The following is a 14,614-nucleotide window of genomic DNA, read 5'->3' on the forward strand; positions in this document are numbered from 1 at the left end:
GATGCAACTAGAAGCCATTATACTTAGTGAAATAAGCCAGTCCCCAAAAGACAAATATATGTTTTCCCTGATCATTGGTAACTAATAAAGTACAGAAAATGTAATGTATGAGTGAAATTGATATTTTGCGATGTGATTATCTATAGCCCTTACCTTTACTGTTAAGGAACAGTGTTTTTTTCTTCTTACTATTTATTGAATTCTATACTTAGTGGAGGGTTAAGTTTATGATTATAAAATAAACTGAACATATATCTTCATTCATAAATATCTCCTCCCTCCCTCAAAACTTACAGAACTAAAGATGTAGAAAATACATGAAAATAAGAAGGAAATTCGGGGCCGGCTCCATGGCTCACTAGGCTAATCCTCCACCTGCGTTGTTGGCACCCCCGGTTCTAGTTGGAGCGCTGGGTACTAGTCCTGGTTGCTTCTCTTCCAGTCCAGTTCTCTGCTGTGGCCCGAGAGGGCAGAGGAAGATGGCCCAAGTGCTTGGGTCCCTGCAGCCACATGGGAGACCAGGAGGAAGCACCTGGCTCCTGACTTCGGATCAGCGCGCAGCACAGGCCGTGGTGGCCATTAGGGGAGTGAACCAACGGAGGGAGGACCTTTCTCTCTGCCTTTCTCACTGTCTATAACTCTGTCAAATAAAAAATAAATAAATAAAATAAGGAAATTCAGCAAATACAGTAAAGAATACTTATGAAACAACACAGCCTTGATCTTGATAAAAAGAAACTACAGGAGAATCAAGGAGATACATAGAAACATGCTAACAATAGAAGATTTTTCAGCACATTTGGTAAACAAGAAATCAAATGGACAAAATCTATGCAAAGATACAGACGTAAAGCACATAACAAATAAGGTTATCTTTTAAACATAAATTGAGCGTTACAATATGAAAATAGAGATCACTGTTTTTCCTAAGGTAAACATGGTAGACTGATCATTTGCTTAGTAAAATTTAAAGCACAAGTACACTCCAAATAGAATTGTTACAATTATGTTTAACAAATTTATGCATTAATAAAAACAATTTTTATATGCCTTTCATTTTGAAAATTTTAGAACCTCCTGTTAAACTACCTTTTGGTGAAGGAAAAATACAAATTTTCTTTAAAAATAAACATAATTAAAAAGCAATACATATCAAAATCTGTGCAATATACCAGAGTAACCAGAGGAAAATTCATAGCCTTAAATATTCATGGAAATAAAAAAAACTAAAAAATGAACATAAATGAATTGGATCCCTTAACTGAAGACAGAGAAATAGCAAAAGGTTAAAACAAAACAGCCCAACAAAATACTTATGAAAGGCAAAATCTGAAATTACTGAGGAAAGAGAAAAGCAGGGATGTCACTGTGGCACAGACAGCTAAGCCATTGCTTGGGAAGCCCATATCCCAGTTTCAATTGCTGGTTCAAGTCCCTGCTATTCTCCTGCCTCTGATCCAGCTTTCTGCTAATGTTCCTGGAAAAGCAGCAAATGATGGCCCAAGTACCTGGGTCCCTGCCACTCATGTGAGAAACCTGAGTGGAGTTGCTGGTTCCTGGCTTCCACCTGGCCCAGCCCTGGCTGTTGCAAGTATTTGTGGGAGTGAAACAGCACATGCAAATTCTTTTACTCTCTGCCATCTGCCTTCCAAATAAATAAATACGTCCTTTTATTAAAAAAAGGGAAAAACAGTGTGTCATTAATAAAGCAAAGTCCAACTTTCTTGAAAAATTAACAAAATGGACTACAATCCACCTTTGTTCAGAAAAAAGAAAAATAAAATCAATAGTAACTAGAGGGAAACAATCATTGAAGTAGAAGAAATTTAAAAGAAATTTAAAGTTAATTAAAAATTTTCAAATTTATTTGAAAAACTAGAAAAAAACAGCTATCAAAATTGACCCAAGTAGAGAAAAAGAGCTTACACAACAAATTTCCACAGGAGAAAATATAGAATTACAAAGAACCACCTCACAGAAAAGCAGCAGAATGAGATTACTTCACATTAAAAACCAGATGGTCCAAATGTAACAGAAACAGTTCTGGAACACAGAAAATGAAGTAAAATCTCTAAATTATTTTTATGAAGGAAGTATAATGTTGAAACTAAAATCTGATACAGCACAAAAAACAAAGCTGCAGACCAACATCACTTATGAACACCAACATGAACGCACAATATAAAATATTAGTGAACACACTTCAATACCATAGTAAGTAAACAAACTATAACAAATTGAGATTTATTCTTCGGAAGTAGAGCTGGTTGAATATTAGAAACTCAGTAACCTATATTTTATTAATGGATTTGAGAAAAACATATGATTATTTCCATCGATGCTAAGCAAGCCAAAAATTCAATCCCCATTCTAAATAAATATATAATTCAAGAACGTAGAAGTGATAACTATTTCCTTAATTTGACTTTATAATCAGACATATATTCATTCATGTAACATTTTCACACCTTTGAGGGAACTTCAAAAATGTTGAGAGAAACTGAAACTAAAAGATAATGTAACATTTTTCCTGAATTTTTTGAGTAACTCTCTCATATGCAGACATAACTTAGTCCTAAAGCAAGTATCACTTTCAGTGGGGTAATACTTCAGCCAATTCATGAAGATCAGAAGAGGTGATGATGGTCCTACTTTCAATACTATTAAATATTATACTGTACGCACTAGACAATCCAATTAAGTAAGCAATCATCTAGAAATATGCAAATTGGAAAACTATCTGCATGTGATACGACTTCCTAAGAAAACCTAGAAAATCATTACTAAAACAACTATAAAGTACAAAAGAATTCAATAACAAGATGTAAAATTAATATAGAGAAATCAACAACTTTCACATACAAGTACACACACAGTAATCAGAAGATACAGCTATAGAGTAAAACCACACTGGTAGGGGCAGGCATTGTGGCACAACACGTTAAGCAGCCATTTGGGATGCCTGCATCCTATACTGGAGTGCAAGTTCTAGTCCCAGCTACTCTGCTTCTGATTCAGTTCCCTGCTTATGCCCAAGTAGTTAAGCTCCTGTCACCTATGTGGGAAACTTGGATAAAGTTCCTGTTTCTTGGCTTCATCCAGGCCCAGCCCTTGCTGTTGCAGCCATCTGGGGAGTGAACCAGAAAATACAACAGATCTCTCTGTCTCTGTCCCTGCCCTCTTCCTCTCCTACCTCTCCATCACTATGCCTGTTAAATAACTTTAAAAAATCAGTAATACTAATAAAAGTGCATAATCTCTACAAATAATCTTAACAAGAAATATGCAAAACTAGGAGGAGGAAAGCCTTAAAATATTCCTGCAGACAAAAATGTGAATATAAAAGCATTCCTTGTTGAATCAACATTTATATATCATAAACATATCAGGTCTCTCCTACATTAAAACCTCACAAAATTTCAAAAATGCCAACAACTTTTTTTAAATAAAGCTAGACCAAAAAAAAAAAAAAAAAAGAGAGAGAGAGAGAGAAAGGGACAGCAGGCAGCAGGTAAACCCACCACCTATGACACCAGCATCCCACATGGGCGCCCATTCGTGTCCTAGCTGCTCTGTTATGTCTCTCTGCTATAGTCTGGGAAAAGCAGTGGAAGATGGCCCAAGTATTTGAGCTCCTGTCACCCACATGGGAGAACCAAATGAAGTTCCTAGCTCCTGGCTTTGGCCAAGTCCGGCCCTGATTGTTGCAATCATCTGAGTAGCAAACCAGCGGGTGGAAGAGCTCTCTCTCTGTAGTTCTTTCAAATAAATCTTAAGAAAAATTTAAAGAAATATGAGCAGCTAAGGTAACACTGAAAAAAGGAAAAATACAAGGAGATATTAGCCCAATGGGATACTAAAATATAAAGCTCCAGAAATTCCTGTACCAGTATTTATGCAGAGTATTGATGAATAAATTCCAATAATGGGACTCAATAGAAAATACAGAAATAATCCCAAGTACATAAGTTTGTACATGATAAAAGCAGCATGCACTATATCTGAAGCAAAGACAGCTTTTTAAAAATAAGTAGTATTGGGGCCAGTGCTGTGGCGTAGTGGGTAACGCCACCGTCTGCAATGCCAGCATCCCATATGGGTGCTGATTTGAGTTCTGGCTGCTCCACTTCCGATCCTTATTTACCCAGAGAACATATGCTTACACAAAAAAGCTACACTTGAATGCTTACCTGATAACAATTATGTTCAGAACTGACAAAAAAGGAAACAACCCAAATATCCACCAATAGGTAAACAGGAAGAAATTATTGCCAAGGGCTGAGGTAAAAGAAGGGGACTGACTGCAAAAGAGAGACTTCTGAGGATGAAAGAACTGTCTTGATAGTGATTGTTAGATTAACAGGCATGTGCCAAAACCATCTATTTAAAAGGATGCATTTCCCCATTTATAAATTATACAGCTAACCCTAATACATCAATACACCTCATCTTAAAAAACCAGACTTTTTAAGGATTCTAATATGAAGTAAATAAAACACTGATAAATTTGACCCCAATAAAAATAGAAATATGGGGCTGGTGCTGTGGTATAGGCTAGGCCTCCACCTGTGGTGCCAGCATCCCATATGGACACCAGTTCGTGTCCTCTTCTTATCCAGCTCTCTGTCATGGCCTGGGAAAGCAGTGGAGGATGGCCCAAATCCTTGGACCCCTTCACCTGTGTAGGAGACCCAGAGGAAGCTCCTGGCTCTGGGCTTTGGATAGGCCTAGCTCCAGCCATATCCACAATTTGGGGAGTGAACCAGCAGATGGAAGATATTTCTCTCTACCTCTCAATAAATAAACGCTTTCTTAAATAAATAGAAATGCATCTGATAAGAGAATATGGTAGGTGCAGAAAATATCTGCAAAGTATTTTTTCCCCTGAGAATAAGGTTTCTTTCCTTTTTTTTAAAGATTTATTTCTTTATTTGAAAGGCAGAGCTCCAGAAAGAGGGAAACACAGAATCTTCCATATGCTGGTTTACTCCCCAGATGAAACTGCCAAATTGCCGTTCTGTTAGTTTCCTACTTTTTTCCTCAAAAAAAAATTATTCGAAAAGCAGAAGTTAAAAAGAGGAAGAGAGAGAGAAAATGAATCTTTTATCCATTGGTTTACACCCCAAATGGCCCCCAATGGCTCGGGCTGGGCCAATCTGAAGCCAGGAGCTTCATCCAGGTCTCCCATGTTGGTGCAGGTGTCCAAGTACTTGGGGCAGCTTCCACTGTTTTCCTAGGTACATTAGTGGGGAGCTGGATGGGAAATGCAGCAGCCAAGACCTAAACTGGCATGTATGTGGCAGCTTACCAGATCTGCATGCGGCACCAAACCCTCCTACTATAATTTACAATCACAAAGGTACTCTACAAGCTCCTGCAGCCTTATCAAGCTCAGTAGTATTAGACCAGCATTTCAGACTTCTCCAATTTGGTAAGTCCTACAAAAATGGTGCCTCACTGTTCTGGTCTCTACATATTTTCATTTTTATCAAAAGTGATTTTTTTTTTAATTTGCTTGTAGGACAGCTGTTTGTCTTCTTGGTTCTTTTTTTTTTTTTTTTTTTTTTTTTTTTTTTTTTTTTTTTTGACAGGCATAGTGGACAGTGAGAGAGAGAGAGAGACAGAGAAAGGTTTTCCTTTGCTGTTGGTTCACCCTCCAATGGCCGCCACGCTGCAGCCGGTGCACCGCGCTGATCCGAAGGCAGGAGCCAGGTGCTTCTCCTGGTCTCCCACGGGGTGCAGGGCCCAAGCACTTGGGCCATCCTCCACTGCACTCCCGGGCCATAGCAGACAGCTGGCCTGGAAGAGGGGCAACTGGGACAGAATCCAGTGCCCCTGTGGGGAGCAACCCGGACTGGACTAAGTTACTGGAATTAAGACTTATTCTATGCATCTGCTCTCCCACAATATGGCGCTGGGAGAGGAGAAAACAGCTTCTACGCAGCTGCCTCTTGCCAACTTGAGTGATGACCTCCAGGAGCTGATCCTGCTCCTGATTGGAGGAGAGCAGCGTACTCGGCGTGTGGGCAGCCGAGTTGGGATTGGTGGAAGAGGACTATAAAGGAGGAGAGAGACAACATGCACCAGGAACATCTAAGAGGAACATCTGAGGGAACACCTGTGCAGCCCCCGAGAGAGCCGGCCGGCGGTGTGCCGCTCCCCTGCGGAAGTGGGGAAAGTGGCCAGGGGGAACCGCCCTTCCACGGAGGTGGAAGGGACGGTAGCCAACCCGGGAAGAACCAGCAGCAAACCCGGGGAGGGCCGAGCAGACGAAAGAGCAACGCAGGGTCCTGTGTCGTTCCTCCACGAAGACGGGGAGCGACAGCCCCGACCAGGACTAGAACCCGGTGTGCCGGTGCCGCAAGGCGGAGGATTAGCCTAGTGAGCCGCGGCGCCGGCCCTCCATTCATTTTTGATCATTGCTTTAAGAAAATATTCAGTGGTTTCCTTATTCTTCAGTGTTTGCTAGATATTCTCAGATATTTGTCAAATACATTTTCAAATTTCTCATTTCCCTTTAATATTTATTTTATTTATTTTAAAGTCAGAGTTACAGAGAGGACAGGGAGAGGAAGAGGGAGGGGGAGAGGGGGGAGGGGGGAGAGGAGGAGAGAGAGGGGGAGAGAGAGGGGAAGAGGGACAAGGAGGGGAGGGGGGAGAGGGAGAGAGAGAGGGAGGGGGAGGAGGGGAAAGAGAGGGGAGAGGAAGAGAGAAGGGGAGAGAGTGGGGGAGAGGGAGACAGGGAGAGAGGGGGAGAGGGAGGGAGAGAGAGGGAGAGAGAAGAGGGGAGAGAAGAGAGGAGAGAAGAGGCGGGGGGAGAGGGGAGAGAGGGAGGGGAGAGGGAGGAGGGGGAGAGGAAGGGGGAGAGGGACAGAAAGGGAGAGAGGGAGAAAGAGGGGGAGGGGGAGAGGGAGAGGGGGAAGGGGGGAAGAGGGGGGAGAGGGAGGGAGAAAGAGGGGGAGAGGGAGAGGGGGAAGGGGGGAAGAGAGGAGGAGAGGGAGGGAGAGGGGGAAGGGGGGAAGGGGGGGGAGGGAGGGAGAGAGAAGGAGGGAGGGAGGGAGAGGGAGGGAGAGGGAGGGAGAGGGAGGGAGAGGGAGAGAGAGAGAGAGAGAGAGAGAGAGAGAGAAATATCTTTCATCTACTGGTTCACTCCCCAAATGGTTGCAATGGCCGGAGCTGCACTGATCTGAAGCCAGGAACCAGTAGCTTCCTCCAGGTCTCCCACATGGGTGCAGGGGCCCAAGGACTGGGGCCATCTTCCACTGCTTTCCCAGGCCACAGCAGAGAGCTGGATTGGAAGTGGAGCAGCCGGGACTCATATGGGATGCAGACACTGCAGGCAGCAGCTTTACCCACTACGCCATGGCACCTGCCTCCCCCACTTGCCTTTCATTTTTCAAGTTTTAAAGTATACAAACATCTTAAAATTTAAAATATACCAATATTTGCACTGAGATTGTCTTCTCTTACAAGTTTTTTAAAAGATTTATTTGAAAGGCAGAGTTAGAGGCAGGAAGAGATAGAGAGAGGTCTTCCATGACTGGTTGACTCCCCAAATGGCTGCGATGGTGCCAATCCGAAGCCAGGAGCCTGGAGCTTCTTCCGGATCTCCCATGCGGGTCCAGGGGCCCAAGGACTTGGGCCATCTTCTACTGCTTTCCCAGGCCACAGCAGAGAGCTGGATCAGAAGTGGAGCAGCCAGGACTCAAACTGGCACCCATATGGGATGCTGGCACTGCAGGTGGCAGCCTTACCCAAGACACCACAGTGCCAGCCACTTCAATTAATTTTTTTAGAAACTTCTCTGTCCATGCAGAGACCAGATAAATATTCAACTATATATTTTTTTCTGATTGTTATACAGTCTTCATTTTTTACTCTTCAAACTTATGCGGATATGGTGGCTACTAGTACATGTAGTTATTTAATGAAAATTAAGCTACATTTAAAATTCGGATCCTTGGTCACTTTAGCCACATTTTAAAAATAGACTTATTATTTAGAGAAGTTTTAGCTTCAATATAGGCAAACATAGAGCAATTTAGGTAAAACTGAGCACAAAGTACAATGAGTTCCCAAAAACCTTCAGTCCTTACACATGTAGCCACACAGAGTGTCAACTCTGGTGAGAACCAGAGTGGTGCATTTGTTGCAATGGTTGAGCCTACACTGATACATCATTATCATCTGAAGTCCACAGTTTAAAGTTCAACCTTGGAGTATATTCTAAGGGTCTTGAAAAAGGTATCTACCACTGTAGTATCAGACAAATCAGTTTCACTGCCCTAAAAATTCTCTGTGCTCCACCTGGTCATTCTTCCCTAATTTCAGGAAACTATTGACACTTTACTGCATACATAGTAATGCTTTTTCTAGAATGTCATATATAGTCAGAATCATAGAATATACAGCATTTCAGACTGTCTTCTTTCATGTACACATTTAAGTGTCCTCTACGTCTTTTCATGGCTTCATAGTTCATCACTTTAGCACTGAATAATATTCTATTGTCTGTGTGTATCAGAGTTTATTTATCCAGTCCCCTACTAAAGGATACCTTGGTTACTTCTAAGTTTTAACAAGGATGAATAACATTATAAGCATCCATGTTTAGATTTGTTGTGTGGAGGTTAAGTTTTCAACTCATTTGGATAAATATAAAGGAGCACAGTTACTAGATGATATGGTTAGGAATCTTTTGTTTAATACACTGCCATCCTATCCTCCAAAGTGGCCGTACCATTTTGGATCGCCATCAGCAATGAATGAATGAGAATTCCTATTGCTGTATATACTTGCCAGTAACTGTTACTACACTAGCACAACTCAAGTACTTAACAGTCACATGTTATAAATGGCTACCATTCTGGATAATCAAACAGAGAATATTCCAGTCACCACAGAAAGCCCTACTGGAATTGCTTCTCTGTTAAAAACTTAATTTACTATGTAGTAGGAAAATAGGAGCTATTGTGACAGCTTTTTGTGTCCCCTGTATAAATCCATTTCTCCGCCTATATCTTGATGATTTCTTATATTTCATCAGAAATGCTGATTCCTGCTCAGACACTTATTTACTATGTGCCCATTAACATAATATTTAACCCCTCTGACTCTCAGCTTCCTTATCCTAATTACTCATTAGTTTAGTGCAAGGATTAAATTAGATAAGCAAGGTAAGACAAATTACAACATTCATCATGTTAAGCCCTCATTTGTAAACTCTTCTGTGTTAGGAGTTTGTTTTCTGAACATCTCCATATGGCACTTTGAAGACCCTTACTGAAAGCAAAAGCTCAATATACTGTATTTACCCGGTCTGGATTTTTGTAACCCAAAAGTAGATTTGCTGCTTTTATATCACCATGAACATATTCTTTTTCATGTATATATTCCAGTATATCCAGCTGTGAAAAGAAATAGGTAATACAAGGTTACACTGCTGTCTATTTAGAACTCATGATCAACTTCAACATTTTGAATACTTAATCCCTGGATTTTAAAATATTCGTTATTTATTATACAAATAACACTTATTTTAAAATATTGTATCTCCTGGTAGCTCATCCTTGGAAAAAAGCTGAATGAAATGATCTTCAAATATTGAGTGTTTTTAATTAAACCTCTGACAGAAGGAAACCAGGATTCCATGACGCTTCTATGTCCCTGACAGCCCAGTGGTTACACTGTGCAAAGAGCAAAGCACAGCATAAAATCAGAGATCTACAATGAAATAATCATGCAGCCTACTCAGCAATTCTTCACGCAACCAATAATTAAACATCAAGTTTTGGAGACTAAAGAAAATACCATGTCTATGAGCATAGGGAAAGGCAATCTTTCTCCGTATAATAACAGAAAACTCTCAGCTTCACTATTCAAGCCCTTCATCCTTGCATGTTACACACACCCAATGCTCAATAACCATTCACTGGCAGGGTGGAGGGATAAATGGGAAAATTAATGAGCTCTATTTGCCACATTCCAACCTGGCATGAATAGTTTAATTCTACTTAAAATGGAAAAAAATGAGACTTAAGCAAAACCAAACAAGGTAAGACAAATATGAAGCATAAACAAATGTGTGTTTGGGTGCAATTAGGATTTCACTGCTTCTTATTTAGCAGAGTATATTTACTCATTGCCACAACTAATTATTGCCACTATCCCAAACTCATAAAGAAACTTTACAGTACCTCATACCATCACAAAATTTAGGATAGAAAATAATGTATGTTGCCATAATTTGATTATAAATATAACTGACAAAAGGGAGGTTATTCTTACAGCAATGAAAGCCTGTTCTGATATGTAAAACAAAGCTGTGAAGGGAAAAAAAATCAGACTGTAGAACCAATGCCTAATTGAGTTCGCAGTGCCAAACACAGCACATTCTGTCACTTACAGAGCCCACTGTTATCAATTTCACCAAAATAGCCTCTACTTTCAATAACTGACATTTCTAGGGCAATAATCCTTCATTCTCTGATCATTCCACAAAGGGTGAAGATTTGTGTAACAGGTAAATAATCCAAAAATGGAATATGCAAAACAATCATTCTTGCTTACCATTCGTATACCTAGCTGCAGGACAGTTGACTTTTTAAAAGTACCACTGTGGCCTGAGATCTTCTGTAAATCTATACCGAGTCTTTCTATTACCATAAACCTGTAACTAAAATAAAGAGACATCAAAAAAGAGATCTTCCTGAGACAGTAATGCTTGAGACTGTCTGTTAATGAATCCAAAACAAGGAGAAACACCCTAAGTTTCTCAAAATATGATGTAACCTGACCCATCTGAGCATGAGAGCACAGTAATCACCCTGGATTCTTTTGAAGACACCATTCAATACTTACTCTGCAGTTAGTATTCTACTAGAAGACAATGGGGTACTGAATCATACACACTCGCTTAGATCATGAAAAAGAGATGGTCATTTTAGATAGTCTTGAATTTATTTTGATCCCATCACCTTTGCATTATGGCTTTGGACAATTACTAATTGTCTACACAGAAATTTTTATTTGCATTTATTTCTTGGCCTCATGAAATCATATTTATTTTCTTTATACATTTATAAACTTTTTTTAGATACACTTTTTCCTTTTCTGTTTCATACCCTCTACTCCTTTTCCTTCCTTCACCTACATGCCCACCATAATTCCCCATTCTGTATCTGTGTGTAACGAACACAAACATACACATCTAAGGGTTTCGATTTTACAATAATGTGATCTTATCATATGTAATCTCTCCTTCCTATCATACTGAAACTTTCCAAGCCAGCTGATATAGCTCTAACTGATTTCTTTAATGAGCTGCATATTACAGGATATGGAAGAACCAGGATTGACTTGGGCACTCAGTCCCCTACTGAAAACCCTATACTTGGTTTCAAGATTACTGCTTGCTCATTTGGTTTTTATCACGGCTTTTAAAGACTATTTGAACACAGTACTCATGTCTGAGCCTATTTTCTCAGCTAGGAAATAAAAATATCACCCATCTTAAAAGAGCATTCAATGCAGAAAATGAAATCATGTCAATGAAAATCCTCCACCCCCTGCAAAATGGGTCCTCAGCAAATGACAAAGATTTTTTTAATTCAAGAACTATTAATGACTTATTTATACGTGATGACTAGCCATATTTGGTTATTTCCATGAATTCTCTCTTGAACCTCGCTTCAAAAGATGGGGTACAATTCTACTCTCTTAAGCATTAAGGGGGGACCTAGTGACTTGTTTCTATCAAAGAAGATACTGAAAATCCAATGAGACATTTGTAGAATTAGAGAAAGACTATGATTTTCTTCTTGGATGCACTCTATTGTGCGTACTCTTTCTCTCCCTTTCAAAAACTTTCTAGGAGAAGCCAGCTTTCATTTCTTTTTCACATGCAGGCAGCTTACACAGAGACCCATGTTACCAGAAAGTAAAGACCTGCCAACAATCACAGGGGTACATCTCACAGCAGATCTTCCTGGGCCTGCCAATAGCCTTGAAAGCAGATCCTCGCTGGGGAGTCCTGTGACACCGGCATCCCATGTAGGCACCGGTTTGCGACCAGGCGGCTCTACTTCTGATCCAGCTGCCTGTTAATGACCTAGGAAGGCAGCAGAAGATGGCTCAAGTGCTTGGGCCCCTGCACCCATATGGAAGATCCAGAAGAAGTCCTTACTCCTGGCTTCAGCCTGGCACAGCCTTGGCCGGTGCAGCCATTTGGGGAGTCAATCAGCAGGCTGAATATCTGTCTCTTCCCTCTCTGTAACTCTGCGTTTCCAATACATAAAAAATAAATCTTTAAAAGAAAACAAGAACACAAGCAGATCCTTCCCTAGTTGAGCCTTGAGAGGACTGTACCCTGGCTGATGGCTGACTACATCCTCGTGAGAGATCCTGAGCTAGAATCATCTACGCTGACCACTTGCAGATTCCTGACCCACAGAAATTAAGATATTACAAGTCTGTTGCCATAAACTGCATCTTTAATAAGTTGTTACAAAGCAATAGACTATTTATAGGGCATTATTATAATAACCCCATTTTACCTTTTTCCATTGAATTCAGTAAGACCAGATCCATAAAACAGAGGAATTCCTAAATAATCAAGTTGTTTGTGTTCTATCCACTTTTTTACTGCAAAGAAAATTTGACAACAAAAGTTTCATTTAATTTAGAAAGGTTAATTCTTGCCTCATGGTAGCAAAAAACTTCTTCATTTTAGGTGCTAAGATAGCTTAAAAAACTGAGTAACTTGCTCATTAAGAAGTGGCTGATGAGGAATTAAAACTAAAATCTGCCTGACATCATAGACCTCAACATACATGCCAAAATTCATTTAGCTACCTAAAACAGTAATCAGCCCTTCCTAGAAAATAAGCATTTTAAAGATTATATTGATCAGGGCTGGCACTGTGGTGTAGAGGGTAAAGCTGCCGCCTGCAGTACCAGCATCCCATATGGGCGCCAGTTCAAGTCCCAGCCGTTCCACTTCCAATCCAGCTCTCTGCTATGGCCTGGGAAAGCAGCACAAGATGGCCCAAGTCCTTGGGCCCCTTCACCCATGTGGAAGACCCAGAAGCAGCTCCTCACTCTTGGCCTCAGATTGGCACAACTCCAGCCATTACGGCCAATTAGGGAGTAAACCAGTGGATGGAAGACCTCTCTCTCTCTCTCTCTCTCTTTATAACTCTGACTTTCAAATAAGTAAATAAATCTTTAAAAAAATAGTGAAAAGACAGAGCAATAATATTTAAAAATATATATTTATCTGATAGTTAAATTATCACTATACCACAAAAACACATATAGAAACTTTAAAATTATATCAATAACAAAAGCAGAAGTCATAATCTTATAAAATATTATTATATACACAAAGGTTTCTAAGCATGAAAAAAATTACATTATAGGCTAACTAAATTTCAGAGTTTAACAGGTGTTACCTAGCAATGGATCAATAAACAGAGATGGCTTTTTGACTTTTTCTTCCCTTCTGCCTGTACTTCAAAATCTAAAGCCATGGTGGTCAAAAAAAAAAAAAAAAAAGAAAGAAAGAAATTGAGTAGAAAAATCATCTTACTCTGAAATTATGTGATAAAGAAACTGCTTGATTGAAGGTAGTTTACAAACAGCTCAAATCCACTAAAACAGTAAGGTAGTTCAATCATGTTTTCACTTTTCTAACATATGTGTTTAATGTTTACGACAGCTCTACTGATAAACAATCAAGTTTAATGGATTCTATTTGTCACTCTGACATAGTTTAAGCGTTAGTAAAGACTACAGCCTAAATATTTAGAAAACTTTATTAAGGAAAACAAAGTTAATTATTGAGGCCCAACCCATCTTTCTTTTTCCTAAACATGACACAGAAGACACTGGCTACACTGGTTGTTACTCTGCTCAACCTTTTTGTTTTACTTAGCCCATTTCTTACCAGACAGCATTTATAAAATACTTTTATTCTTCCTCTTCTCGCCTCAGTCATTTCACAATCAAATCCTCTGTCTGGTGGTTCTTAAGTGCTATCCAGCTCCAATTAATTTCCCAACATTTAACTTCCCATCATTTTCTTAAATATATTAGTGTTTCATTTCCCTTCTTATTTTAATATACTTTACTATCATTTATTTTGTTTATATATCTACTGACTATTTTAATGTCATTTCCTTACATTTTTCCTATCCAAATGTTTTTCTGTAAAAGAAAAAGTTTCCTTCTTCTATATTTTACACTTAGTAACCCTACATTTTATGTAAAGTAGGAGAAACAACTTTGACTTAAAATATATAACCCATTATGTATGCCATATCAAGATTTGTATACCATCTGTCTTGCTTTTCTGCATTATAACAGTTAACTCTATCACTTTACAATAAAATTTCTTATTGAAAAATTTCCAGAAGGCCAGAAAAAAGACCAAAATATCAACAGTCATTTTAGTAAACCCATATATTTCTTACTTGCTTAGCTAATTTTACTTACTATAATCTTCTTTTGCAGCTCTCTGATAAAATTTCAGTTCTGAAAACAATGGGCCATTTTCTTGATATTCCTTTGAAAGAAAAGAAAAATTTTACTAGGAAAAATTCATAAGGATGGAATT

At 39.4% G+C, this 14,614-nt stretch overlaps 1 protein-coding gene across 13 annotated transcripts in view; it reads right to left on the reverse strand.

Annotated features, from left to right (window-relative positions):
• The window catches only part of VRK2 (VRK serine/threonine kinase 2), a 119,826-nt gene that overhangs the window by 67,170 nt on the left and 38,042 nt on the right, over window positions 1–14,614 (reverse strand). For all 13 annotated transcript variants that reach the window (XM_008254375.4, XM_070069699.1, XM_008254373.4 and 10 more), the window contains 4 exons: window positions 14,494–14,563; window positions 12,555–12,642; window positions 10,570–10,675; window positions 9,315–9,407 (listed from right to left, as the gene is read on the reverse strand). In XM_008254375.4, coding sequence (XP_008252597.1) covers window positions 9,315–9,407; window positions 10,570–10,675; window positions 12,555–12,642; window positions 14,494–14,563 — 357 coding nt within the window. The remainder of the gene's footprint in view (window positions 1–9,314; window positions 9,408–10,569; window positions 10,676–12,554; window positions 12,643–14,493; window positions 14,564–14,614) is intronic.

The sequence above is a fragment of the Oryctolagus cuniculus genome, chromosome 2 (assembly GCF_964237555.1).
Source record: "Oryctolagus cuniculus chromosome 2, mOryCun1.1, whole genome shotgun sequence".
Taxonomy (NCBI): Eukaryota; Metazoa; Chordata; class Mammalia; order Lagomorpha; family Leporidae; genus Oryctolagus; species Oryctolagus cuniculus.